At 50.1% G+C, this 26,019-nt stretch overlaps 1 protein-coding gene across 2 annotated transcripts in view; it reads right to left on the bottom strand.

Annotated features, from left to right (window-relative positions):
- Positions 1-26,019, bottom strand: part of LOC147708648 (cAMP and cAMP-inhibited cGMP 3',5'-cyclic phosphodiesterase 10A) — a 1,277,009-nt gene that overhangs the window by 847,806 nt on the left and 403,184 nt on the right. For both annotated transcript variants that reach the window (XM_086927318.1, XM_086927317.1), the window contains exon 3: positions 104-132. In XM_086927318.1, the coding sequence (XP_086783444.1) occupies positions 104-132 (29 nt within the window). The remainder of the gene's footprint in view (positions 1-103; positions 133-26,019) is intronic.

The raw sequence follows: 26,019 nt of genomic DNA on the forward strand, positions 1-26,019 counted from the left end.
GTGAACAGGTAGATTCGACGAGCTACTGCCAGACTTCATTACTGAAACTTCATTTTTGATAAGGTCCGTTTAAGACAGAAGGACATAAGACTGTGGTACTTACCCTACTCACTTCCGTAGGAACGTAATCATCTGTAAAGAAAAAAGCAAATCTCAATATTAATAAGATGTCTTTGCCTTGGAGTGTTTTACAATATTTCATTTGTATACGTAAACGTCCCAACCTTTGTGGGTGTTTGAGGTCTTATTTAGGCACAGTGAATTATTGCTTTTTTTTTTTTTAAGGACACGATGATCTTTTTATTTTCTGTTCATTTGTTAGTACAATAAATAAAGAGATCAGAGTATCACGGTTTAACTTATAACAATAATTGGTTGAAAGGGAAAAAGGAAGTAAACCCATAAGAAATTCGTGAAACATCAAATTAATTTGTAAGAAGTAGTAATGAATAGTAGCTCAGTTATCCTGCCATGTGTCTCACCACTGAACGAGTTCATGTAGATGCTCCTGGACCACCTGAAACTGATCGTCTTTAGAGTAGTACTGCATGACAAGAGAATATAAATCCATGACGTTCATACTTTAACCTTTTGTAGCTTCACCCTGGTGAAAAGCAGCGTGCTTTTCAAATTCCCGTGAAATGTACTCGTACTCACATCAAGATGTATTTAAGGAGGAAAGAGTAAGCATTTTGGAAGTATCCTGTATGCAGACTGAAATTCACATCCAAGATAGTGGACATGCGAAATGTGGCAAGATCAACAGATGAACGACCGCACGTTCCCACCAACAACACAAGAAGCCTCTTGACTTTAACCACGAAAAGCATTCAACGAAGCTCGGATACTTTGCTGTGACCTCCTAACCCCTAGTCTTGTCTCCCAGATGAGATGCGTAGCCTGCCTAATAAGTAAACGGGGTGCTGGAGAACTCAGCACCGAGTGTCACTGCGCAGCACTTTACCTCCCAAGGCACATCTTAACTCCAGCCAGGGCACCAGCTCCTAACAAGCACACAGAGGCGTGGCACCTCTTTCCCAGTAGAGTCATATGGATCCTACTCCAGTTTTTAACCAATTAAACATCCTCATTGTTTCACCTAGAGTTAAGGGTACGAAGTGTTTCAATACCAACTGAATCTTTCCTCTACCAGCCTTCAAAGGATACTTAATACCTAGAAGATCCCCACATACTGATGCTACCTCCCACCTAAGCACAATATCTGACCATTTATTCCCTCTAGCCTGCTTCTCTTTGAGTGTTCCACTCTGCCTAAATTGCAGGCCGCACCCATCCGATTAAACATCATAGTGGAAACAGAAAAAACAATCTGGCTTAAACAATTGAGCGCTACATTCCAACAACATGACAATATTGAAGTCCCAGACTTTGTTTAGCCATCTGGGCCATTAGCATCCGAACCCCTTTTGTAGTGTTTAGAGCCCTAATCTAGAAAAGAATAATATTCTTGCCAAGTTATCATATCCATTATACTTCAACAATATTAATATTTAAAACCACAGGCACCCCTTTGGTGCTCCCGGGGCATCTAATACCCTCTGCGTAGAGGGAGAGTGGAGTAAGCTTGGAACCAACTCTGGACACATCTATGCTTGCTATCTGCAATTCTCAATGACATTAATGAACAAGTTACTTACCTTCGGTAAACTTTATCTGGTACAGACTATCTAGCTGCAGAGTACTTACATTTGAATTTCCCTGGCGTCAGGCTGGATCCAGAAACTTTTGCTACGCAATACCCCTTGGGCGAGACGACGGGTGGCTACATTCCGCTCCGCGTGACGTCATCGGTAGCGCCGGCTATGACGTAGTGCCTATATAGGTGCCACCCAGGCATGCGGACGTCATTACTTTTCGCATTTTACACGCCAGAAGTGCAGAGCCACAAAGTAACTGACGTAGTCGTGTGCAAAACTAAGGCCCTGAAAGGGAAAGGGGGGGAGGGGGTGGGGGTGGGGTGTGGTCGGGGGGGACAAAAACACTAGTCCTACCACATCAGTCCGCAAAGCAGGGAGGCATGGTTGGGGCTGTAAGGAATCTGCAGCTAGATGTAGTCTCTACCAGATAATACGTTACAGAAGTAAGTAACTTGCTCATCTGATAGACTTCTAGCAGCAGATTCCTTACCTTTGAATCAGATACCCGAGCCATACAATTCCGGCGATGGGTTGCGGACTCATGATCTAAACTAAGAAGTCTTGCAAGACTGAACAGGCAAAATGCCTTTCCCTGCGCACTCGACCATCAAGGCAATAATGTTTTGCGAACTTGTGCAAGGATGCCCACGTTGCTGCCAAAAGATGTATTGGACTGGGACTCCCTGAGCCAAGGTCGTAGTTGCAGCCTTTTCCCTGGTGGAGTGGGTCCTTAATGCCTCGGGAGGAGGCTTCTTCGCCAAGGCATAACAGATTTTCATGCAGAGAACGACCCAGTGAGAGATGGTCTTTCCGCACTGCCCTTCTTTGCTCCCACATACCCCACAAAAAGTTGGTCATCCACCCGGTACTCTTTTGAGTGGTCAAGATAGAACGACAATGCTCTTTTTGGGTCCAGTCGGTAGAGACGCTCCTCTTCCTTAGAGGGATGTGGGGGAGCAAAAGGTGGGCAAAGTAATGAACTGACCCAGATGGAATGGGGTCACCACTTTGGTAATAAAGATGCCCTGGTGCAAAGCACTAGCTAGATTGGATAGGTGGACAACCTTGATAGGTACCTCCAGCCACTTGTGAAACAAATGAGAAGTTACATAAAAGACACTACCGAATTTTTAATCAAATTGTCTGAAGTTACCATACTGGAAGGAGAAAAGCTAATTTTGGGCACGGCTGACGTAAAAGCCCTATACACATCCATCCCCCATGGAGGAGGAATAGACGCAATTGAAAAAGCCATCATGAACAGTGAAATTGATAAACCCATGCAGGAATTTCTAATCGAACTAATGATGTTTACATTATATCATAGCTATTTTAAACATGAAGAGGTATGGTATATGCAATTATCAGGAATGTCCATGGGCAATAGCGCAGCGCCTTCGTACGCGAACATATACATGAAAGAATTTGAGGAAAGAAACATATGGCAACACCACCTGGTCCAACAACCTTAAACTGTATGTAAGATACATCGACGATTTATTTTTCATATGGAAGGGCACAGAAGATCATTTGCAACAAGCACTAACTGAATTAAACACTTGTGATGATCGAATACAACTAACATGGCAATTAAGTGAACATAATATCACATTTCTGGATGTACTCATCTCAAAAACTTCCGCAGGTTTTGAAACTGACCTTTCCGCAAAGCAACGGATCGCAACAATACTCTCCACTACTCCAGCTTCCATCAGGGTTCTCTAAAACGACATTTACCGTATTCTCAGATGCTACGCGCTAAACGCATAGCATCCAATAGTGAAGTAGTAAAAATACGGATCAAAGAGATGGGAGAAAGATTCACAGCAAGAGGTTACCCTCAAGAAATCATAATAGAAGCTGAGAACCGGGTATCTCTTATTTCAAGAGAACAAACTTTAAAAAAAAACACTGAACTGAAAGATAACAGAATGGTTCTGGTGTCAAAATGTTCAACCCTCAGCAATACATACAAAAAAAATAATAATGAGACATTGGCCCATACTGATGGCAGAACCTGAATTCAAACAATTATTCACACATCCTCCGATCTTTGCGTACATACGCAGCAACAACATTAAAGAAATATTATCTAAAGAACAACCAAAACGTGGAGAATCCAAAGGCACACGACCATGCTTGAACTGTAACAGTTGTAATAACGTGATTAAAGGCAACACCATCGCCCACCCGATGAAGGGTCATAACATCAAACTCAACGTTAATGCCACATGCGATTCATCTAATCTTATATACATGCTAAAGTGCCCTTGTGGAAAAATCTATATCGACAAAACTGAAAGAAAAATAAAGACCCGATTAAATGAGCACAAATCAAATATCCGAACCAGGAATGAAAAATCCAGTGTTGTTGTACATTTTGTTGAACAGAAACATAACATTGCGCAATTTAAATACTTTGTTCTGGAAATAATCGAAAAACAAGAGGGGAAAGACAACAACAAAACTTTGTTACAATGCGAGATATCATGGATATATCGTCTCCAAGCAATGAAGCCCTTTGGGCTCAATGAAAGGACTGAATTTAGTTGTTTTCTTTAATCTCTTCTTCAACCACTTTACGGTGGAGGTTTGATGATTATGTCTTGACATGTGGCCTGTATTCATGACATTTATTAATTTGTTGTAAAATGTAGACATATTGTGACAACACGTTTTGAACACATAACTTTATTTAACACGCAATCACCCGGTGCACTTTTCTGCCTCCAACATGGCCGCAAGTGTAGTCCAACCTTTATTTTGGTTAAACACGAGATTACAAACTCATCCAATCAAAACGAACCATTTTTAAGTTACGTTATCGCCGTCCTCACACGCACGGTAACCGTACCGTAGTACGCTCGCTACAGCTGTTCGCCAGACAACGAGTCAAACAGCAATTTATTTATTTATTTAAATGCTTATAGAGCGCCAGAATCGAGCCCAAGGGCTATCTCCGCGCTATGGCCGCAAGCACAGGTGACTGAATAGCAACAGTACTGGTGAACTGATGATGCGTAGTGAGGAGGTAGAAGGCTTATAAAGCAGTGAACAGATTGGTCTTTAGTGCTTTCCTGAATGTAAGGTGGTGGGAGATCTGTCTGAGGCTAAGGGGCAGATTGTTCCACAGAGTTGGCCCCACTGAGGAGAGGGCGCAGCCACCTTGTCTTGTCTTTTTAATGAAAGGAGAATTAAGCAGGAGCTGGTTGCTGGATCGTAGATCACGTTCCGGTCTGTAAGGATGAAATAGTTGGGCTAGGTAGCTGGGGCCATTTCCAAAAAGGCATCTGTGGACAGTGCAACAGATCTTGAATTTGATCCGTTGACGTACTGGGAGCCAATGAAGTTCTCTCAACAGCGGTCCAGAAGGAGTTCTAGGGGGGGCGTTCAGAATCAATCTGGCCGCCGTGTTCTGGACCACCTGCAGCCTATTGATGGCATCCTCATTGGCTAGTATCAGGAGCCCATTGCAATAGTCAAGACGACTTATTACAAGGGTCTGTACCAGTGTCTTCCTATAGATGTCAGGTAAAAGAGGGAAGATACGTCTGAGTAAGCCAATGGTATGGAAACAGGCTCCAGCAATCACGTTCGCGTGATCCTTTAGGGTTAAGTTTTGATCCAGTTTCACTCCTAGGTTTTTTATAGTAGACTTTGGGGAAGGTACTGGTCCCAGATCTTGGGGCCACCAGTCGGGAGACCAGAGCATGCTAGCTTTACCGAAAAGCATCACCTCTGTCTTCCCGACGTTGCACTGGAGGTAGTTGGAGGCCATCCAGTTAGAGATGGCCCTCATGCCTTCCGCAAAGTTTTCCCTAACATTAGCATTGAGGGCATGGAAAGGGAAGAGGAGTTGGGTGTCGTCGGCATACGACACTGGTGTGAATCCGTACTTCCTCACAATCTCAGCAAGGGGGGCCACATACACATTGAACAATGTGGGGCTTAGGCATGAGCCCTGTGGCACCCCTTTGGTGAGCTCCCTGGTGATGGAATGATAAGGGCCCAAGCTGACAGATTGCGTGCGCCCAGATAGGAAACTCTCCAGCCATGCAAGCGCCTGGCCTCTAATGCCCACTCCTTGTAGTCTGTTCAACAAGATCTTATGTGACACAGTATCAAAAGCTGCAGACAGGTCTAACAGCACCAGAATCATTGATCCTCCTCTATCCTGTGACATCTTGATGTTGTCGGTCACGGAGAGGAGAGCAGATTCGGTGCTGTAGTTGGGCCTGAACCCAGATTGAGATTGGTCCAGGCCCCCTGTCGCTTCTATGAAGCTGGAAATCTGAGAGTTAGCAAATTTCTCAGCCAACTTAGTCAGGAGGGGCAGCAGAGAAATAGGGCGAAGGTTGGAGAGTTCCGTCCAGGGGGAGGTGGTGTTTTTGCGTATCGGATTCACAACTGCCTCTTTCCACTGTTGCGGGAGTTTACCCTCTGTGAAAGAGAGATTGAGGATCTTCATGATGATAGGACATAGTAAGCTGCTCAGGTTATTAGTTACTCTGGCAGGAAGAAGATCACGAGGGGAACCAGATTTCACATTACTCAGGAGGGTGAGTATATCACTTTCCGTGACTTCTGGAAAGACTTCGAGGGTCTCGGTAGGAGTTTCTTTGCACAGAGTACTAGGGACTTCCAAATTGTTAGGATGTTTGATAAGAATTTTATTATAAATGGTGTCTATTTTGTCCTCAAAGAATGTGGAGATGTTGTTACACAACTCTTGTGTGAAAGTGTCAGAACTTTCACAGGCCGGGGGGTTGGCAAAGGTCCTAAGAATTTTATACAGTTCCTTAGTTGAGTTGGCCGCTCCATCAAGCTGAGACAACAGGCAGGTTTTCCTTGCCTTTTTAATGTTTTTATGGTAGGAGGATAAAGCCTGCTGATAAAGTTCTTTGCTGGCAAGAGAGTGATTTCTCCTCCAGTGTTTTTCCAGCTTCCTACATTTTTGTTTCTCCAGTTTTAATGATTCAGAATACCATGGTTCTTTATTGGTGATCAAAGGTTTTTTGACAGTCTTTTGAGGGGCTAGCAAGTTAGTGATATCCAGAAGGGTATTATTTAATTTGGATAGAGCCACTTCAACATTGTCAGAGTCGGAGATTGTTGGCTCTCTCCAGAGTTGTTTAAAGGAGTCCAAAGTAATTTTATGCCACGACCTTTTGGTAATACTCAGATTAGCGCGGCGGTCCGGGGGTTTCTCAAGTAGTGAAAAGGAGAATTCCAGTAGGCTATGATCCGACCAACTGATGGCTTTGGGAGGGTGGCAATGTATTGAAGGGTGATTGGTGAATATTAGGTCCAATGTATGGCCCTTTCTATGAGTGGGGCCACAATTTCTTAAATGAAGACCTAGAAGAGCAAGGTCAGCTAGGAGGAGTTTCGTGTCAGGGTCGTCTGCAACATCTACATGAAAATTGAAATCACCGAGTAAGATAAAGTTTTCTTTTGCTCTTAGGTGAGGGGCTAGTATCTCGGTCAAAGCAAGTGAGAAACCGGCATTGGAGCCCGGGGGTCGATATACCAGGGCACCTTTCCAGTGTTCCTTAGCTCTGATATTGATGTTGAAAATCATTATTTCCATGGTGGGCAAAATAACTTGCTCCTGGACCGTGACATGAAGATTTTCTTTGAAAATGATGGCTGTCCCTCCACCTGTTTTTATAGGACGATCCTGTCTTAGGATTTTGTAACCTTGAGGGATCCCCAGAGTGATTGAAGGGACCGTATGGGGCTTCAAGAGACACTGAATCTACCACATCTATCTCTGTAAGTCAGCCCGGCGGGCTGCCATGTCATAATTATGTCCATATGTTGAACTCTTCTGAGTTCTGACCACATGCTATTGATTTTTTCGACAGTTACCTACGAGCTTCGTGATTGTCAGTCACGTAACTGCGTCTCAACTTTATTTTTGAGCACACGCCGTCTTTTACAAGTTGGTCACTCCCCATGAGCACTTTGTTATAAACACATCGTTTTCACCCCGGGCACGCATGAACGATACCATGTCACTTATGTTCCACTATTTGTACTGCTCAACACGCTGCTTTGCACTGTTTAATATGTTGCATTGTTACCCACAATCATATAATAATTGGCTATATCTTACTTTGTTTATATCGCAGATCTCCTTGATAAAGGGCTAGATAAGCCCGAAATGCATTGGAGTAATTAATGAAATACTATTGATATACACTTATGTTTATGGCTCAAATGTGAACTGATATGAAGTAGAATATCGTACATGAATTTATTTTAAAAAAAATAAACGACAGCATGTGATAAACACAAAGGAGTCTGTCATAAAAGAACCTAAGGAGTGCCCTAAATCAGGGATGCATTCACAGTCGATGTATGCACTTATGATCACTGGTGCAAAGCACCACATTTTCCGGAAAGGACATAAGATAAGGAGGCAAGCTGGATAATACCTGCAATTCACTCACCCTCCAGGCCGATGTAATCGCCACCAAGAAGACTGTTTTGATGAGTAACAGTCGGAGGGGACAATTGTGCATAGGCTCAAAAGGAGCGCACTTCAGGTAAGTGAAGACCAAATTAAGGTCCCACTGTGGCATAACAAAGGGCGTGGGTGGAAAAGTGAGCCAGCCCTTTCAGAACTCTATTTACAATAGGAGATTTAAAAAGAGAGGGCTGGTTTGGCAGCCGCAAAAAATCAGACAGAGCAGAGAGGTAACCCTTGAGAGTTCCCAAAGCAGAACCCTTCTGGGCAAGAGTTAGAATGAATAAACGAACAGTAGAAAGAGGGTCAATGGACCTTTCTGAACAGTATAATAACATTTCTGCAAACGGCCGGCGCATGCCAAATTAGTGGAGGGCCGCTTGGCCACCAGCATAACATTACAGACTTCAGGATGAAGGTCAAAAGCTATCAACTTTCCCTGCTGCTGCGGCAGAAAATCTTCCCGAAGGGGCAGCGGGATCGGAGGATCGACACTCATGCTCAAAAGCTCTGGATACAACTCTCCTTGCCTAATCTGGTGCCACAAGAATGACTTGCGCCCGGTCGCTCCTGATCTTCTTCAGAACCCTGGGCAGGAATGGTATGGGCAGAAAGGTGTAAAACAGGCCGGAGCTCCCCTCGCGACGTAACGCTCCGCAGAGCAAAAGCCGCCTTGGAAACTCCAACATGCAGTACTGCTACAATGCGCGTTCTCTTTGGAGGTGAACAAAACTAACCAAGGTTCTCCCCACTGCTGAAAGAGACCTTGCGCCACCTCCGACTGGAGACACCATTCATGATCCTGAAAGCATCGACAGCGGAGATAGTCTGCCATGGCGTTCAGAGAATCTGCCAGGTGTTGAACCACCAGGGATATGCCCTGCTGTTCCAACCATGTCCAGAGACGCAGGACCTCTCGACAAAGGGTCCACAACCGCAACCCACCCTCCTGGTTGCAGTACCACATGGTGGTGGTGTTATCCGTGAACACCTGCACCAGCTTCACCTTGACAAAGGGAAGAAATGCTTTCAATGCCAACCAACTCTCTCGGAGCTCCAACACGTTTATGTGGAGCCCTTTCTCCACCAGAGACTAGTGACCCCTGATCTCCACCTCTCTAATGTGGCCGCCCCATCCCAGAAGTGACACATCCGTCACAACTGTGAAATCTGGTTGGGGAAGGCAGAGAGGTCTGCCGTTGACCCAATTGCGGTTCGTTAACCGCTACTGCAGATCCTTCGCAGTTGCTTCCGAGATCTGAACCATGAGATTTTCCTGATGATGTGCCCATTGGAACTTCAAGTCCCACTGCAGATCCTGCATACGGCATCTCGCGTGTCTTACCAACAGGATGCAGAAGGACATGAGACCCAACAGCCTCAGAGCCAACCTCACCAAAATCCAGGATAGAGGCTGAAACATCGGAATCATAGCCTGAATATCCTGTACTCGCTGCTCGGGAGAATAAGCCTGAAACTGCACTGTGTCCAGAACAGCTCGGATGAAAGGGAGCGTCTGAGCAGGAGTCAGGTGTGACTTTGGCATGTTCAAAGAGAACCCCAGCAAATGCAAAAGGTTCACCGAAGTCTGAAGGTGAGAGACGACTGCCTGGGGTGAAGCTGCCTTCAACAGCCAGACATCGAAGTAGGGGAAGACTAACCTGCGCAGATATGCTGCAACCACCGCCATCACCTTAGTGAACACCCGAGACACACTGGCAAGACCAAAGGGGAGCACGGTAAACTGAAAGTGCCTGCGGCCAACCTTGAACCTCAGGTAACACCTGTGGCCTGGCAGGATGGGAATGTGAAAATATGCATCCTGCAAGTGCAACACTACCATCCAGTCTCCTTGGTCTAGGGCAGACAAGACCTGAGCCTAAGTGAGCATTTTGAATTTCTCCTTTTTGAGGAAGAGCCTGATGGTTCGAAGATCCAAAATGGGCTGTTGCCCCTTGTTGTTCTTTGGAATCATAACATAGCGGGAATAACAGCCAGTGCCTACTTCTGAAACTGGGACCCTTAGGGCAAAAGAGCTGTAACTTCCTCTTGAAGCAACTTTAAATGATCCTCCAACAGCCATTCCTGACTTGGCGGAATAGGAGGAGAAAAAGAGAGGAAAAGAAGAGAATAGCCCTCCAGGACGATCTGCAAGACCCACATGTCTTGTTCATGTCTTGTTATAGATCTCCAGCGGGGAAGATGACGAATTCTCCCACCCACTGCAGTAGTGTGGTCCTGCAGAATCAGCCTAAGAGTGCTTGGAGGCTGTGGCTGCTGGGTTCAGTGTGGTAGATGACTTCTGGCCTCCATTCCGAGGATGGAATGTACCGCGTCCACGTCCACGCACGGTTTGGGTAGTCCAAGTGGGTTGGTGGCTAGGACAGGGCTGACACGGCTGGAAAGGAAGACTGGCCACAAGGAGTGGAGGAGAAGCCCAAAGATCTGGCTGTTGCTCGAGAGTCCTTGAACCTGACCAGGGCCGAGGCTGCCTTTTCCTCAAAAAGGCGGGTTTAATCAAAGGACAGGTCCATCAAATTGGCTTGGATATCCCCAGAGAAGCCAGTTGTAAGTCATGGCATCTCAGGGCCACAGTCGTTGAAATCGATCTGCCAAGCGAATCAGTCATATCTAAACCACACCATTTAGTGAATTTTTCTGCATCTATCCCATCCTTGACAGCTTGGGAGAGCTCAGCCCGGGCCTCCTGGCAGCACTTATCCAGCCGTCTTCCAAAGAGAGTTGGAGAAAAGGCCCAATAAGCATGCAGTATTCACAGACTGCAATGCTAGACTGGAGGAAGAAAACATCTTCCCAAATGAGTCCAGTCTCTTGGATTCCCTATCTGGGGACGTAGAGGCCTGCACCACCAAACTTTCTATGGTGGGGTGTTGGCTGAGGACCTTTAGGTCGCCTGGAGCTGGGCGATGGCAGCATGCAATTGTCCTATTCACAGGAGACCCTGTGCTGGGCTTGGACAATGTTCCCAGAAGGACGTCCGTAAGTGCCTCATTAAAGGGTAATAGGGGTTAATAAGTGGATTAGTCCTGACCTGCACTGAGGCCAGCTCCAGTCCTAGGACCTTAGCTGCCCTCTTAACCACCATGGCATCAGACGCCCCCTCCTCCGTAGCCACTGTAGGTGGAAAGAGCATGCCAATGTCTGGGGAAGTATCCAGACCACTGGCTTACCCAAGTTCCCCATACCAGTCCATTGTCTCCTCAGAGACATCCTGGTTCTCAAGAGGGTCTCCTGACTTCTCCCATTCCTCTCCTGAGCCCAGCTCGTCCACAGAGTGCTCAGGCAACAACATAGAACTCCTGGGGTCTGTCGATGTCTGAATCGGTGTCGCTTGATGCCGTTCCAGCCCAGTGGCATCAGGGATGAGGATGGTGCTTGCATCACCGACCGGCAACGGCTACGTCGTAGCCACTGACTTCGGATTCAACGCCGGGGAAGGTTGCGTTGGCACGACCGGCATCACTCCGGGATCGGATCCCTGAGGCCCTACAGGCACTGTGGCGGGACCCGAAGGCATCTAACCCGATGGGGGCCCATTCAATCCAGCTGGGCCCAAGGGCACACCAACTGGGTCGTTCCACTCAAATGTGTGGCGCATGGCCTCGTAAAACTCTTTAATTTGAGCGGGAGTCGCTCTGGCTCCCGGATATGGTGGTAGACGCGAAGTGGACTCTGGCTCCGCGGATCCGTGCCTAGAGTGTCAGTGCTCCTCACCTTTCTCAACGACAGACGCCAGTTGAGGTGAAGTCAAAGTCGCTTGGTCTTCTTCTTTTGCCCCTTCCCAGAGTGTCCAGAGGACCTCTAATGGGAGGAAGAGGACTTAGGGCTCCGTGAGCGGTCCCGCGACGACCTCTTCTCCTAACGGGACCGTGACCTCCTCGGAGTCTCGCTTGACTGTGTCGACTGCCAGGCCGCAAGCAACTTCATCGCTCGCTCCTTCAAGGTCTTCGTGGACATAGCTTGATAGTCTGAACATGATCTTGTATCGTGGTCCCCAGTCAAGACACCACAGACATACGCGGTCGAGATCGGTGACTGACATCATGCGGGAACAAGTCCTGCTTGGTTTGAAGCCTGTCTTTCTCGAAGACATCCCTCGCATATGAAGTCTAATCCAAAAATATCAACAAAAGTTGAGAAAAAAACCTGCCAAAAACCGGCAGAGGGGTAGCTCTTCCCAGATCGGCACTTAACTGGCATGGAAAGAAAAGAACTGATATCCGCGCACTTGGTTGGCGCCTATATAGGCATTACAACATCATAACCGATGCTACAGATGCCGACCACATTACGTGGGGCTGAATTGAGCCATTTGACATCACGTACAAGGGGTATTGCTTAGTAAAAGTTTCCGGATCCAGCCAGACACCTGGGAAAATCAAAGGTAAGGAATCTGCAGCTGAAAGTCTCTATCAGATGCATACATTGAAGACAAAGGGTGCGAAGATGCATCCTTGTCTTACCCCTCTCCTGATCCTAAAGGGACAAGAATATTCCTCATTTGGTCCAAAGCGGACTTAGCAATTACACATGCTACAGTCGGTGTGCTAACAATATCACAATGTACTATGGGGCTCCTATGGATTTCATGGTGTGCTACAATTCTGCATGACTAGCACAATCAAAATCTCTATTGAGGTCCATAAAACATAAGTATAAGTACCTTTCCTCAGCTTTTGTGCATTTGCCAATAGGTACATTTAGGTTAAAGCACTGTTCTAACATACCCATGATCCTTTCTGTACCCATACTTAATTTCTGATAGGATTGAGTTTTCCCCTGCACAGATTTCTAGTTTCTCAAACAGAATCCTCCCTAGCAGATTCACAGAAATATCCAGTAGGAGAATAGGTGTGTCTGTCCTACTTCCCTTTTCTAAATTTGGAAAAATTATTGTTTCGGTCTAGGTAGATGGGAACTCCGTGGTCCCTGCAACATTAAGCATAATTGTTAGAATTGGGACCTATAAATCGACTGTGTTCTTATAATAGGTTCATAGGGAAGCCATCTGGTCCTGGAGCTTTCCTTTTACAACATTTACCAAGGGAGGAAATAAAAGAGTTCACTGAGAACATTACAGAGTTTGATGAATCACAGATAAAACATTTCGGCAATTTCTGTGCAATTAAGCTCCTCAGTAGAATTAAATATTATGCTATAATAATGAATCCAGTCTTGTGGCATTAACCAAGAATCCATAGAAAGAGCCATATTTTCCTTAAATACAGAGTTAATGGTTTTCCAGAACAAGGTGTTTTCATTTGCGTCGCTTGCCTGACCCACATTTGCTCTATAATTCTTTCTGAATCCCTTTTTTCCTACAATCAATTGCTTGTTTACATCTTAGTTTGCAATTGAGGATCACAACTTTATTTTTCTTTACCTATCTTTCATATGTTGAAGTGTCACCAGGGCAGATGGCGGACATGTTAAGGATTCAAAGTGTTGGATGGCAACTGCTGGCACTAGCCCAGGCTGGTATATACATCAGAGAGAACATACACACTCAGTGACAGTCTGGCATAAGCAAGATGTCTCTTCTCAGAGGCAGACTGGAGAACAAAACCGGCATAAACAAATACACAGTGGGTGAAACAAAAAAAGGGCACTTAATTTGTACACCTATTGTCAAACATCTCCACACTGGGGTCTCCGGGTAATGTGAACTGCTGAGAAATGTGTACATTGTACATACATGTGGCAGGACACCAAAATGTACAAGACTAGCCCACTCTTCACTGTATTCTGACTCCTTGCCTCTGCAAGACATTCCCACTCAATCTTTTCACCAGAGGAGCTCACAGACCACATGGTGCAGGCAGGGAAATGGGCAAAATCAAAGGTAAGGAATCTGCAGCTGAAAGTCTCTATCAGATGCATACATTGAAGACAAAGGGTGCGAAGATGCATCCTTGTCTTACCCCTCTCCTGATCCTAAAGGGACAAGAATATTCCTCATTTGGTCCAAAGCGGACTTAGCAATTACACATGCTACAGTCGGTGTGCTAACAATATCACAATGTACTATGGGGCTCCTATGGATTTCATGGTGTGCTACAATTCTGCATGACTAGCACAATCAAAATCTCTATTGAGGTCCATAAAACATAAGTATAAGTACCTTTCCTCAGCTTTTGTGCATTTGCCAATAAGTACATTTAGGTTAAAGCACTGTTCTAACATACCCATGATCCTTTCTGTACCCATACTTAATTTCTGATAGGATTGAGTTTTCCCCTGCACAGATTTCTAGTTTCTCAAACAGAATCCTCCCTAGCAGATTCACAGAAATATCCAGTAGGAGAATAGGTGTGTCTGTCCTACTTCCCTTTTCTAAATTTGGAAAAATTATTGTTTCGGTCTAGGTAGATGGGGACTCCGTGGTCCCTGCAACATTAAGCATAATTGTTAGAATTGGGACCTATAAATCGACTGTGTTCTTATAATAGGTTCATAGGGAAGCCATCTGGTCCTGGAGCTTTCCTTTTACAACATTTACCAAGGGAGGAAATAAAAGAGTTCACTGAGAACATTACAGAGTTTGATGAATCACAGATAAATTTAGCTGCAAAGAAGCTGTCACTTTACCTCTTCCACCTTGTTTTTAAAAACCAGATCCTATCTAACCCACTCATCTTAGCTGTGTCATTGACCATTTATTAATAACAATGAGCAGCGAAATGCGGGAATTTAGCAGCTGGCATACAAGCAAGGCTAGACCACTTGTTACACATGGCGTGTACTGCAATGAAGTTTCTACCTAGGAGGACTACTACAACTGCTGCCCACCCAACTCGTCATAAAATGGATCATCCAGAAAGGGGTGACTCACTGCTCCTTCATATATGCCTCTTTTCACTTGTGCTTGGATCTAATATGAGCTCTGCGACTTAACAAAAGCTGACCCTGGCCAGACCTCAAACTGCGTCGTTAGGCTGTGGAGTGAGGTCTTCTATTTCATCTTTTATGCTCTGGTCTCTCCTAGTGGGAAGCAAGATTAGTAGACTATGGCAAGGCTACCACGCCTTTATGAATGCTAGTTCAACTCTTTGTTTAAAAAGTGTCTAGTGATGCCAAGACCTGGGAACCAGAATCTAAGAGTGGGTTTTGGGGCACACCAGTAGGTGGGGGGGGGAAGCACTGACACAGACACCAACTTAGAGTGATAAAGGCCGCTTTATTTGGAATCAGGTGCACCTACATGTCACCCACCTGGCCTGTGCCGAACAAAACTAAAGCTCGCTAAATAGCAACTGCCTAACGCCCCCCCCCCACCCCCACCCCTAAATGTATCCCCAACAGTGCAACAAAGTGTCCACATCCACTCGCAACCTACCCCCAACTGCAATGACCTCATTGACCTTCCTGACCTCCGCTTCCCCACTGCCCCTACAGCCCCCAGGCCTCCTGTGACTCCCCCCTTTCCTTAGGAAAACACGCCACTCGGAAGCCGTTTACGACTTCCGACCCCCCCCTTAGGACTCCTGCCTCCTGGGATACCTGAGCACCCCCAACGCCCCGTCCAGCGCCTCCTTCAACTGCACTATGTACAGTTCCATGCCGTACCTAGAGAGGTGGACCCCATCCTCCCTGAAAAAGTACACCGCCCCATAGCGTAACTCCGGGTGAACCACTCTCCCTACCCCTTCTCTTGCACAGAAATCCCCCATCTCTCGGTTAATCTTCCTTCGTGCCCTGTCAATCGCCCCCGGGCGCTCAGCTCCCCTCCACACCCGCCTGGGGATCAGCTCGGACCAGATCACATGGCACCCTGCCCATTGCTTCTTGACCTCCCTCAGGTCCCTCTTCATTTGTTTAACCAAAGCCAACCCCTTGCACTGCACTAGGTCGTTTTCACCTAAATGAATCACTACTACATCCGGACACACACCCCCCCTGACAACTTGATTCAACAACGGCAACAACTCATGCCAACGCATGCCCCCTTTGCCTCTCCAATGACAACGGTACAAGTCTCGGTCCAATCCCAAATTAAGTGCATGATGCTTTTCCCACTCCGCCTGTTCGGCCCTCTTGACAAACGAGTGTCCCACCAAATACAAATTCAACACAGCCACCTCCGGCCCCGCCACAGCACCTGCAAAGAGACACATATCAGAATTCGGGATTACAGTGACGACTCCCCCTCAATCTCTCGCAGCCTCACATACGTCCGGTAGCAGTCTGACTTCCACCGTCCCAGCCTCTGTATCTCCTCTTTCCCCCAACCTCTACGCGCCGCCTCCGTCGCCGCCCCGATCCTGAAAGAGTGAGTCCCGAAAGCTAAGGGGTCCTCACCCAAGCCCCGCAGGGCGCGCCGCAGCACCCACAAGGCCTGTGCCGCCGTCACCCCGCCCCCCCTCCCCGGCCAAACACCTCCCCCACGCCCTCCAGCCGGACATCCATCAACCTCCTACCCCACACCGCGGGACACACTCCCTCCCGCACCCCCGGGCCCAGGACCACCCAGGTTCCTACCCCCCTCTGATCAGTCTTCGAACGCCGCAGCCGCACCGCCACCTCACGTGACCGCAAGTCCACATCGTCCCACACCACGCCTGGCACCCCCTTCGTGCCCAGAAGCTCAGACACTCGGAACGCTCCATAAAACAGCCAAGCCATCAAGGTCGCGAATCGCACCATCTCGACCTCATACCTGCACACCGCTGCCATCGCGCCAATTATGCCCTCCAGCAAGGCCACCGTAATCGGACGTCGCAAGCGAGCCGCCGCGCCCCTCTCTCTCGCCCACCCTTCCAGCAACCGGGACCCCAGCTCCCCCGCCGACGGTGAGAAACCCCACCACAACTTGCCCATGAACGCCACTGCCGACAGCTTGCCCGCGATAGTGACCCGAGACAATCCCTTGTCCATGAGTGCCAGCATAAACCGCACCACCTGCTCCTCGCGCTGCCACCGGTCCCCTCGCCTTACCGCCCCAGACCTGAGGAATTCCTCCCATGCCTGTTCGTAGGACTTCCAAGTGGATACTGCAACGGACGTCTTCACCAGCTGAAGGACCCGGGCTCGCCCACCGACCACATCTCTCCCGGCACCTGCGTCCTGACCTCGTCCGCCGCCGTGGCTAGCCCATGGAACCTCTCCCACTGGGAACGAGACAAGGCATCGGCAATGTCATTGTCCACCCCCGGAACGTGGCGCGCCTGAAAAAGGATGTCGTTCACTAAGCAGCGCAGCACAAAAACCCTCATCAGCTTCAACACCTGCGGATCCCTGGCCGACTGCCTATTCACCACCTGCACCACCGCCATGTTGTCCACCCGAAACAACACGCGCTTGTGAGCCAGCTCCCTGGCCCACACAGTGACCGCCACCACCAATGGGAACAATTCCAGAAACGCGATGCTCCGTTCCCCCGCCTGCCAATGCGCCGGCCACTGTTCTGCGCACCATCTTCCGTCCCAGTACAAGCCGAAGCCGCCGACTCCCGCCGCGTCCGAAAACATGATGACATCCCACTCCCAATCCTCCGCCGGCGCCATGGGCACTCCGTTGAACCGCTCCAGGAACGCCCGCCACATGCGCAGATCCTCCTTCATTCCCACCGACAGCCGCACATGGTGGTGAGGCAACGACAGCCCGGACAACGCCACTCCCAGCCGCCGGCAAAAAGTTCGACCCGCCCGCACCACTCTACAAGCAAAGTTCAAGTGCCCCAACAACACCTGCACCTCCCGCACCATCACTTTCTTTTTCACCAGCATGTCCGCCACCAGCCCCAGCATGGCCGACTTCTTATCGTCCGGTAGGCGTGCTTCCATGGCGACTGAGTCGAGCTCAATACCGAGAAAGGACAACACCGTACTGGGACCGTACGTCTTCTCTGGCGCGAGGGGAACACCAAAATCCCCCATCAACCCGGCCAAACTGTCCAACCACCGCTGGCAGTCCGTCGTACCGGGCCGCCCCACCAGGAAAAAGTCATCCAGGTAGTGCGTCACTGACTCCGAGCCTGTGCGCCTGGAAAAGACCCACTGCAGGAAGGAACTGAAACGCTCAAAGAGCGAGCACGAGATGGAACACCCCATCGGCAGTGCCTTGTCCACGAAGATGTGGCCCTCAAATTGAATCCCCAGCAGCTGGTGATCCGCCGGGTGTACCGGAAGGAGCCGGAAAGCCGACTTGACATCGCATTTTGCCATCAATGCGCCCCTCCCCGCCGCCGTAACCAGCCTCCGCGCCACGTCCACCGACGAGTAGGTCACCGACGCCAGGTCCACCGCGATGTATGCATTGATCGACTCCCCCTCCGGCCATGACAGGTGTTGTATCAACCGGAACTGCCCCTCCTCCTTCTTGGGCACCACCCCAATGGGGGAGATGATCAAGTCAGGCATCGGCGGCTCCGTAAACGGGCCCGCCATCCTCCCTTCTCTGACCTCCTTGAACAACTTCTCCCGCACGATGCCTTTGTGCGTGTTCACCGACTTCAGATAGTCCGCCCAGCGAGCAATCCGGGGGCCTCCATAGCCCAGTCGAAACCCCTCCCGAAAACCGCGACGCAGCACCTCAGCATCCTCCGCCCACGGATATGCCGCCAACCATGGCTCCATCCGTTCCAACCTAACCAGCGTACGAGCCTTTGCCCATAGCGCCTGCTCCCCCCCCTCTGACGCGACCCCTCCCTCCCCCCTGTCCCCCCCGCCCTGGGGGCCTCCATGCCCGGACTGCTGGCCCGGCGGGCCCCCGGGCCCCCAGCACCGCAGTGCTGGGTGCCGCCTTCCGCACGTCGAGCACTCATGCCTAAAACGGCACGCCGCCCGTCCGCACGAACCCCTATTGAAGTCCCAACAGGCCCCGACCGTGGCTGGGCTGTTGGACTCTCCCCGCCCCACCCCCCGCGGGTGGGGCGCGCAGCAAAGGGGGGCGGCCCAAGCGGCAAACCGCTGGCCGTATAGATGGTGTGGCCAAACTTGGCCCCGCCCATCGTCTGCTGGTACAAGTCCGCATCCAGCTCCCCCCACACCGCCTCCGGGTCAGCCGCCATGCGCGCCCGGAACTCCTCATCATAGTGCGACCACGCGAAACCGCCGTATGTCACCTGCGCCCTGCGCACCACGTCCATGTATTTGAAGAGTGCCACGGAACGATCGGGGAACTTCTCGCAGTACACACTCGCGTATATAAGAAAGGCCGCTGACCAATTGTCCAGCGTCAGCGGCACCTTCGGGCGCCTGGCCAACTCCTGCTCTTCCTCCTTTGACCCTTCCTTGGACGTCAATTCCCTGTGGAGAAGCTTCAATATGTCTATATACTCCCCCTTCCATATCTTTTCCTTCGTTGCCAACGACAGGTGCGCGCCCAGTGGTTTAGACAGCCCCATGTACGGTAACTTACACACCGGCACCACGCAGCTCTCTTTCCCCCCACCGGTCGCGCTTTTACCGGCGTTCACCGCCGACTCCGCCTGCGCGCCCGCCGCAGCATCCACCGCACCGTCCGTGCCCACTCCCGCGTCCTGCACTGACCGCCCGCGCACCAGCCGCCAGCCGTCCTCCCCTTCGCCCCCCGTCCCCACCGAGACCTGCACACAGCGCCGCTTGCCACTCCCCGCTCCGTCTCCTGCCTTACCTGGCGTCAAGGTCGGCGTCCTTGCCTTATCCCGCCGCCTAACCAGTGAAGCTGGGGGGGCCGTCACTCTGGACACTTCCTGCCTCGCCGGCACCTGAAAAACACTGCCAACAACATTACTCCGCCCCCCGTCCTCCCTGATCTCCCCTTCCTCCGCGGACTCTCCATCCGCCACCTCCACACCTTCCCGGACCCCCCTTGAGGGTTCCATCCGGCTCAAACCCGCACTGTCCCGACACCTCCTCATCAATTCACCCAAGTCCACACTCCCACGCCGTCCACCCACACACGCATCCGAACCATAAGTATGTGCATCCATTCTCGCTCCCCTGCCCCCAGCGGCCGTAACAACCCTTCGGGGAGGGGTCGGCGGCAATGACTCCTGCCGCCAGCTGCCGCGCTCCAGTGCTAGGTCCCTCGTGGGAGCTCGACCGCCCGTACAAGACAGAGCCGGCCCATCCTCTCGGTGGTGTGGAGCCGCATGCTGCTCACCCGAGCGCCTCGCAAACAGCTCCTGCCAAGGAAAACAGGTGGAGTCCAGCATACCGGGGTGACAAAATCCGCCATCCCCTCCCCACGGACACCCCTAACCCCCCGCCCCCCCACTCCCCCACCCTACTGGCGCCCCCCGCCCCCACCCGGCCGAATGTCCGCCGCGACGCGATGGAACCCCTCCGCCCCCCGCGCTCCACCCCCCCTCCACGTCCCAGACCCCCGGGCCCCCCCACCCCCGAACCCCCAACCAGGCCCTGCCCCTCCTCCGTGCCCCCCCCCCAGGCCCCCGCCGCGCCAAACCCGCCCCCGGCCCCCCCTCCCCACGCCCCCCTGCGTCCTCCCTCACCTCTCCCGCTCGCCACGCCACCCCTATCCATGTCACCCCGCACCCCCCGCCCCGGCGGTGGAACCCCACTCGGGACCCCAAGGCCCCCACCCTCCTCCGCCTCTGACGAGCTCCAATCCAGCTCAGTGTCCTCCCCCCCACCTCCCCTCCCCTCCCCCCCCCCACCCCGCTCCTCCACATCAGTCTCTTCAATCAACACGGGTGAGACCGCCCCCTCTGCCTCCCCCTCCTGCAAAACTCTTCGCCCACCCTGAGGCACCCCCCCTGTGCTTCCCCCCCCCACCAGACCCCGCCGCGCCACTCGCTGCCCCCTGCCCACCCTCCGTCTCCACCTCTACTTGCCTGGCCTGCTCCTCGTGACCCGCCCCCCCCTCCTGCCCTCCCGCCACCGCGTCCATCAGATCATCCCGCCCCTCCCCCACCACACTCCTTCCCCCCCGCCCCTCCACAAATGTCAGCGCCCTCTTCACCCCACGCTTCTTCGCTCTCGCGGCCCCTTTCCTCGCCGCCTTCCGCGGCGCCGCCTCTCCCTGTCCCCCGCCGGCCATCGCGCCTCGGCTCCCCCTCCCGCCCCCCCTCCCACCTCTCCGAGCCGCCCGCGGTCGCGACCGCGGCGGCTCGCACGCCCACACGGCTGCCGCGGCGCCGTTGGCAGTTCGCCGCGGCTGCCTCACCTGAATCTCGGGCCGCAGAACATCCAACCGGCCTGCCTCCCCCAGAAGCTGCAGTGCTTCCGCCACTCGGGGATCACAGTCCGCAGCCATCCCGACCCACGCAACTCCGTCCAGCGAAAACCGTCACCACTGTCCTCCGCTCGCGCTGCCTGACACCGGTAAGCACCACACGACGTGTATCCCCGTCGCTTATACCACAGCAAACAACTAGTAGCCAACACCACCGACCAACAACGAACAACAAGTTAATCACCCACCCCGGCTGCCGTGTCACTGCACCTGAAATGGTGCCTGCCCCCACAAAATGTCCGGTTATATGGGGAACAGCCCAAGGGAACCAAAAAGGAGCCCAACCAAACCCAAACCGCCCAACCCTACCAAAACTACGGGAGCCCACAGTTCTCACCTTCCCCCCCCCCCTCCTAGCTGCCCCAAATTCCCCCGGGCGGGCAAGCCTCCCGCTGGTCGGCTGCCCCCCCAAATCCCCATTAATATCATAGTGCATCCTCTCTTTGCACAAGCTTGGGGAAAAGGAGAAGTTTATGGACTTAATATTCAATCACTTTCTCAAGGGATGCTGCTGTTTAGGTCTTTTTCAGACTGAACTTAATATTGGGACAAATACTTTAGAGTAAAAGCGTCCAGAGACCTCCTGAGTAAAGTACGACGGGAAAAATACTGGTTTTAAAATTATTTATGATTGGTAGCCATTGGTACCAGAGAAGGGTATTTTTGAGGTGCGGTTTCACACAAAAGACGTTTTCGGGTGATTAATACCAGTTGTTGTGCTCCTGCCCGAAGAGTGCAATTAATATCTATAAGAAAGGGGAGGGAAGCATGAGGTCCCTCAGCAACCTTTCAATGCGACACTTACTTCCAATCAAACTTTTAATGGTGCGGACAGATTACATTAAAATATACACTATGGATTAGTTACTTACCTGTAATCCTAGTTCTCTTCCAGGGGTATACTCATTAAAGTCATAAGCACTGAATTATCTCCGCCCATGAGCGGGGACCCGGAACACAAAACAATATACATATATATGTGTAAATATAACCAAAAGTACAAAGTACTAAGTAATTATACACATATACATGTATAATAACATAATATGCAGCCTAACCTTAACACATAGGCTAATCAAACCAAAACCTTACACGTTCTGAAGCATGAAAATATGCTGTATATAAATGCAATAAACAGGCATGAGCCTAAAATGCATTTCATAGCCATGAAAAAACCTTTTATTTTCATCAAAGAACCTGTAGTAAACAGTTATTAGCCTAAAAGGGCTGCATATGAAAAAATGTCTGTGTACAGAAAATCAGACTGGCACCCTGCCTTTAAGGCCCCAGAGAATCTGCACACTTTGCCTTTAAGGCCTCCAGGAGAACTCTGTTCCCATCATGCCCCACAGGTGACAGTTAGGTCAGTTCTTTTGTACGGTACAGTAAACAAGCAGGAATCTGCACTTAAACATATTGAAACTTTTAAACCTTAATGCTACTGCTCGCCCGGGGAGGCGGGAGGGTGCTTATGACTTTAATGAGTATACCCCTGGAAGAGAACTAGGATTACAGGTAAGTAACTAATCCTTCTCTTCCAGGGGATACTCATTAATAGTCATAAGCACTGAATAGAGTAGCAAGCTCATACCCACAGAAGTGGGCGAACAGATTAAAGCATAGTCATACTTTAAAATCACAGTGTTTAACTAGTATTAGCAAACAAATTTCTGAGTGATGCTTGTCCCACTTGTGCATCAGTCTGAGCATCAGAATCCAAACAGTAATGGCGTGTAAACGTATGAACTGAACGCCAAGTAGCTGCTTTACATATCTCTGACATAGCCACATTCCTAAGGAGAGCTGTGGTAGAAGCTTTTCCCCTCGTAGAATGAGCCCTAGGTCTACCTGGTAAAGACTTGTGGGCTAGCTGATAAGCCAGTAAGATGCATGACACTATCCACCTAGAAATGGATCTCTTGGATGCTGCCAACCCAGTATTTGTAGGACCATAGTTCACAAACAGACGGTCTGTCTGTCTCAAAGACTTAGTTTTATCTAAGTAAAATTTCAAAACCCTTTTTAGATCTAATGAATGTAAAGTCCGTTCTGCCGGACTTGAAGGGTTCGGAAAGAAAGTAGGCAATGTTATGGATTGGTTAATATGAAAATCCGACACCACCTTAGGTAGGAAAGCAGGATGAGTCCTGAGCACCACTCTGTTTCCATGAAAAACTGTGTATGGTTCATTGCAACACAAAGCCTGGATTTCGCTCACTCTACGAGCAGAAGTGATGGCCACCAGGAACGCTACTTTCCACGTCAGGTGTTGCAAAGACGCTTTATGTATCGGCTCAAATGGGGGACCCATTAATTTAGTCAATACCACATTAAGCTCCCAAGGTGGAGACGGAGACCTGACTGGAGGATAAACCTTTCTTAACCCCTCTAGAAAATCCTTCACCACAGGCATTTTAAAGAAAGATATCTGTGTTGGCGATTTTCTATAAGCAGTTATTGCAGCAAGATGGACTTTGATGGAATTGAACTGCAAACCAGATTCAGCAAGGTAAAGAAGATAAGGCAAGACCACCTTTTCCTGACCATGAATAGGGTCCAGACCCTTACTCTGACACCAAAGGTAAAAGCGTTTCCACTTAAATCCGTAGGATTATCTCGTAGAAGGCCGCTTTGCTTCCTTAAGGATGTTCATACACTCCGGATTCAGCTGTAAGTGCCCGTACTGGATGACTTCAGGAGCCATGCTGCCAAGCGCAGGGAGGGCAGATTGGGATGAAACACTTGCCCCTTCTGCTTGGACAGAAGATCCGGGCGACATGGCAATCTCCTGTGCGGTGTTATTGACAACTGGAGGAGATCTGGGAACCAACACTGGCGTGGCCACTCTGGGCAAATCAGTATCATTCTGGAGTGAGTCTTGTACAGCCGATTGATCACTGCTGGTATCAACGGTGTCGGTGGGAAGGCGTACAGCAAATTTTGACACCAATCTATCAAAAGGGCATTCCCTTGAGACCCTTTCTGGTAGAACCTGGACGCGAAGACGGGGCATTTTGCGTTTGCCGCGTCTGCGAACAGATCTATGTCTGGCGTTCCCCAATCCTGGAAAATGCTGTGCGCGACGTCTTCGTTGAGAACCCAGTCGTGCGCTTCGACGAAGTCTCTGCTGAGGTCGTCCGCCTGTGTGTTGAGACTCCCCGGCAGGTGAATTGCTGTTATGGACAGGTCTCGCGCCAGTAACCAATGCCAGATGGTCTGGGCTTCTATGGAAAGAGTCCTGGATCTGGTACCCCCCTGCTTGTTTAAGTAATACATTGTAGTTGTATTGTCTGTTTGTACCAGGAGGGACCGAGTCTGTAGCGATGGCGCCAGGGACTTGAGAGCAAGATGGACCGCTCTGAGCTCGAGAAGATTGATGTGATATCCTTTCTCGAAGTCTGACCATTGCCCTTGTACCTGCAGAGGGCCCATATGCGCCCCCCAGCCTTGGAGAGAAGCATCTGTTATCAGAGTCTGCGTTGGTGGGTCCTGATGAAAAGGGACTCCCTTCATCACGTGCACCTTCTTCATCCACCACCGGATGGAATCTTTTGCAGACTGTTGGAGATAAATCCGGTCCTCCCAGCATCCCGTCCTCTGTAGCCATTGATCTTCCAGACACTGTTGTAGAGGACGCATCTGCAAACGTGCGTTTGGTACGATGAAAATGCACGACGCCATTGAGCCCAGGAGAGAGGACACTTGCCGAACTGTCGGACGTGCAGTTCGAAGGAGAAGCAGACACTTCGCTCTGATGGATGACCACCTCTCCTCCGAAGGACACACGTTTTCTACTTCTGTATCCAGCTGAGCACCCAGGTAGTGGATCTTCTGGGTGGGGTTCATTATCGACTTCTTGTAGTTGACTTGCAGACCCAACTTGTACATGAGCTGAAGACAAATCGAAAGATGTTCCTCTAGAAGCGATGGGGATGAACTCTTCAGAAGCCAGTCGTCTAAGTACGGATATATGAAAATCCGACTCTTTCGAAGACAAGCCGCCACTACAGCCATACATTTTGAAAAAGTCCTGGGGGCTGATCTCAGGCCAAAAGGGAGCACTGCGTACTGATAATGACGAGCCGCCACTTGAAACCTGAGAAATTTGCGATGTTTTCTGGATACCGGAATATGAAAATAAGCGTCCTTTAGATCGATGGAGCACATCCAATCCCCTTGGTGTAATTGAGGGAAGATCTGGTGAAGAGCCAGCATTCGGAATCTCTCCTTCTGAATGAATTTGTTCAGTCGCCTCAAATCCAGAATGGGTCTGAACTCTGTGACTGGACCTTTTTTCTGCACAAGAAAGAATCGAGAGTACAGGCCTTGACCTCTCTGCTGGAAAGGGACTGGTTCTATGGCCTTCTTCTTCAGGAGAACGTTCGCCTCCTGTTGCAAGCGCTTTATATTCCACTGTACCATCTTTAGAGGGCGCATGACAGTGGGTGCCTTCCTGAACCTCAAAAGGTACCCGTTCTGAATGACATCCAGCACCCATCTGTCCTTCGTGATCTGTTTCCACTCGTCCAGATAACGCACAATACTTCCTCCAACCGGAGTGGGACACGGTTGTAGAGGAAGCATCCATTCATTGTTTCTGAGGCTGCTTGGCAGCTGATGACTGCTGCCTATTTCCATTGCCTCTGCCTCGTCCAGGCCGCCTCTGCTGGAATTGCGATCTTTGTTGATTCT

Source organism: Lissotriton vulgaris, chromosome 6, assembly GCF_964263255.1.
Source record: "Lissotriton vulgaris chromosome 6, aLisVul1.2, whole genome shotgun sequence".
Lineage (NCBI taxonomy): Eukaryota > Metazoa > Chordata > Amphibia > Caudata > Salamandridae > Lissotriton > Lissotriton vulgaris.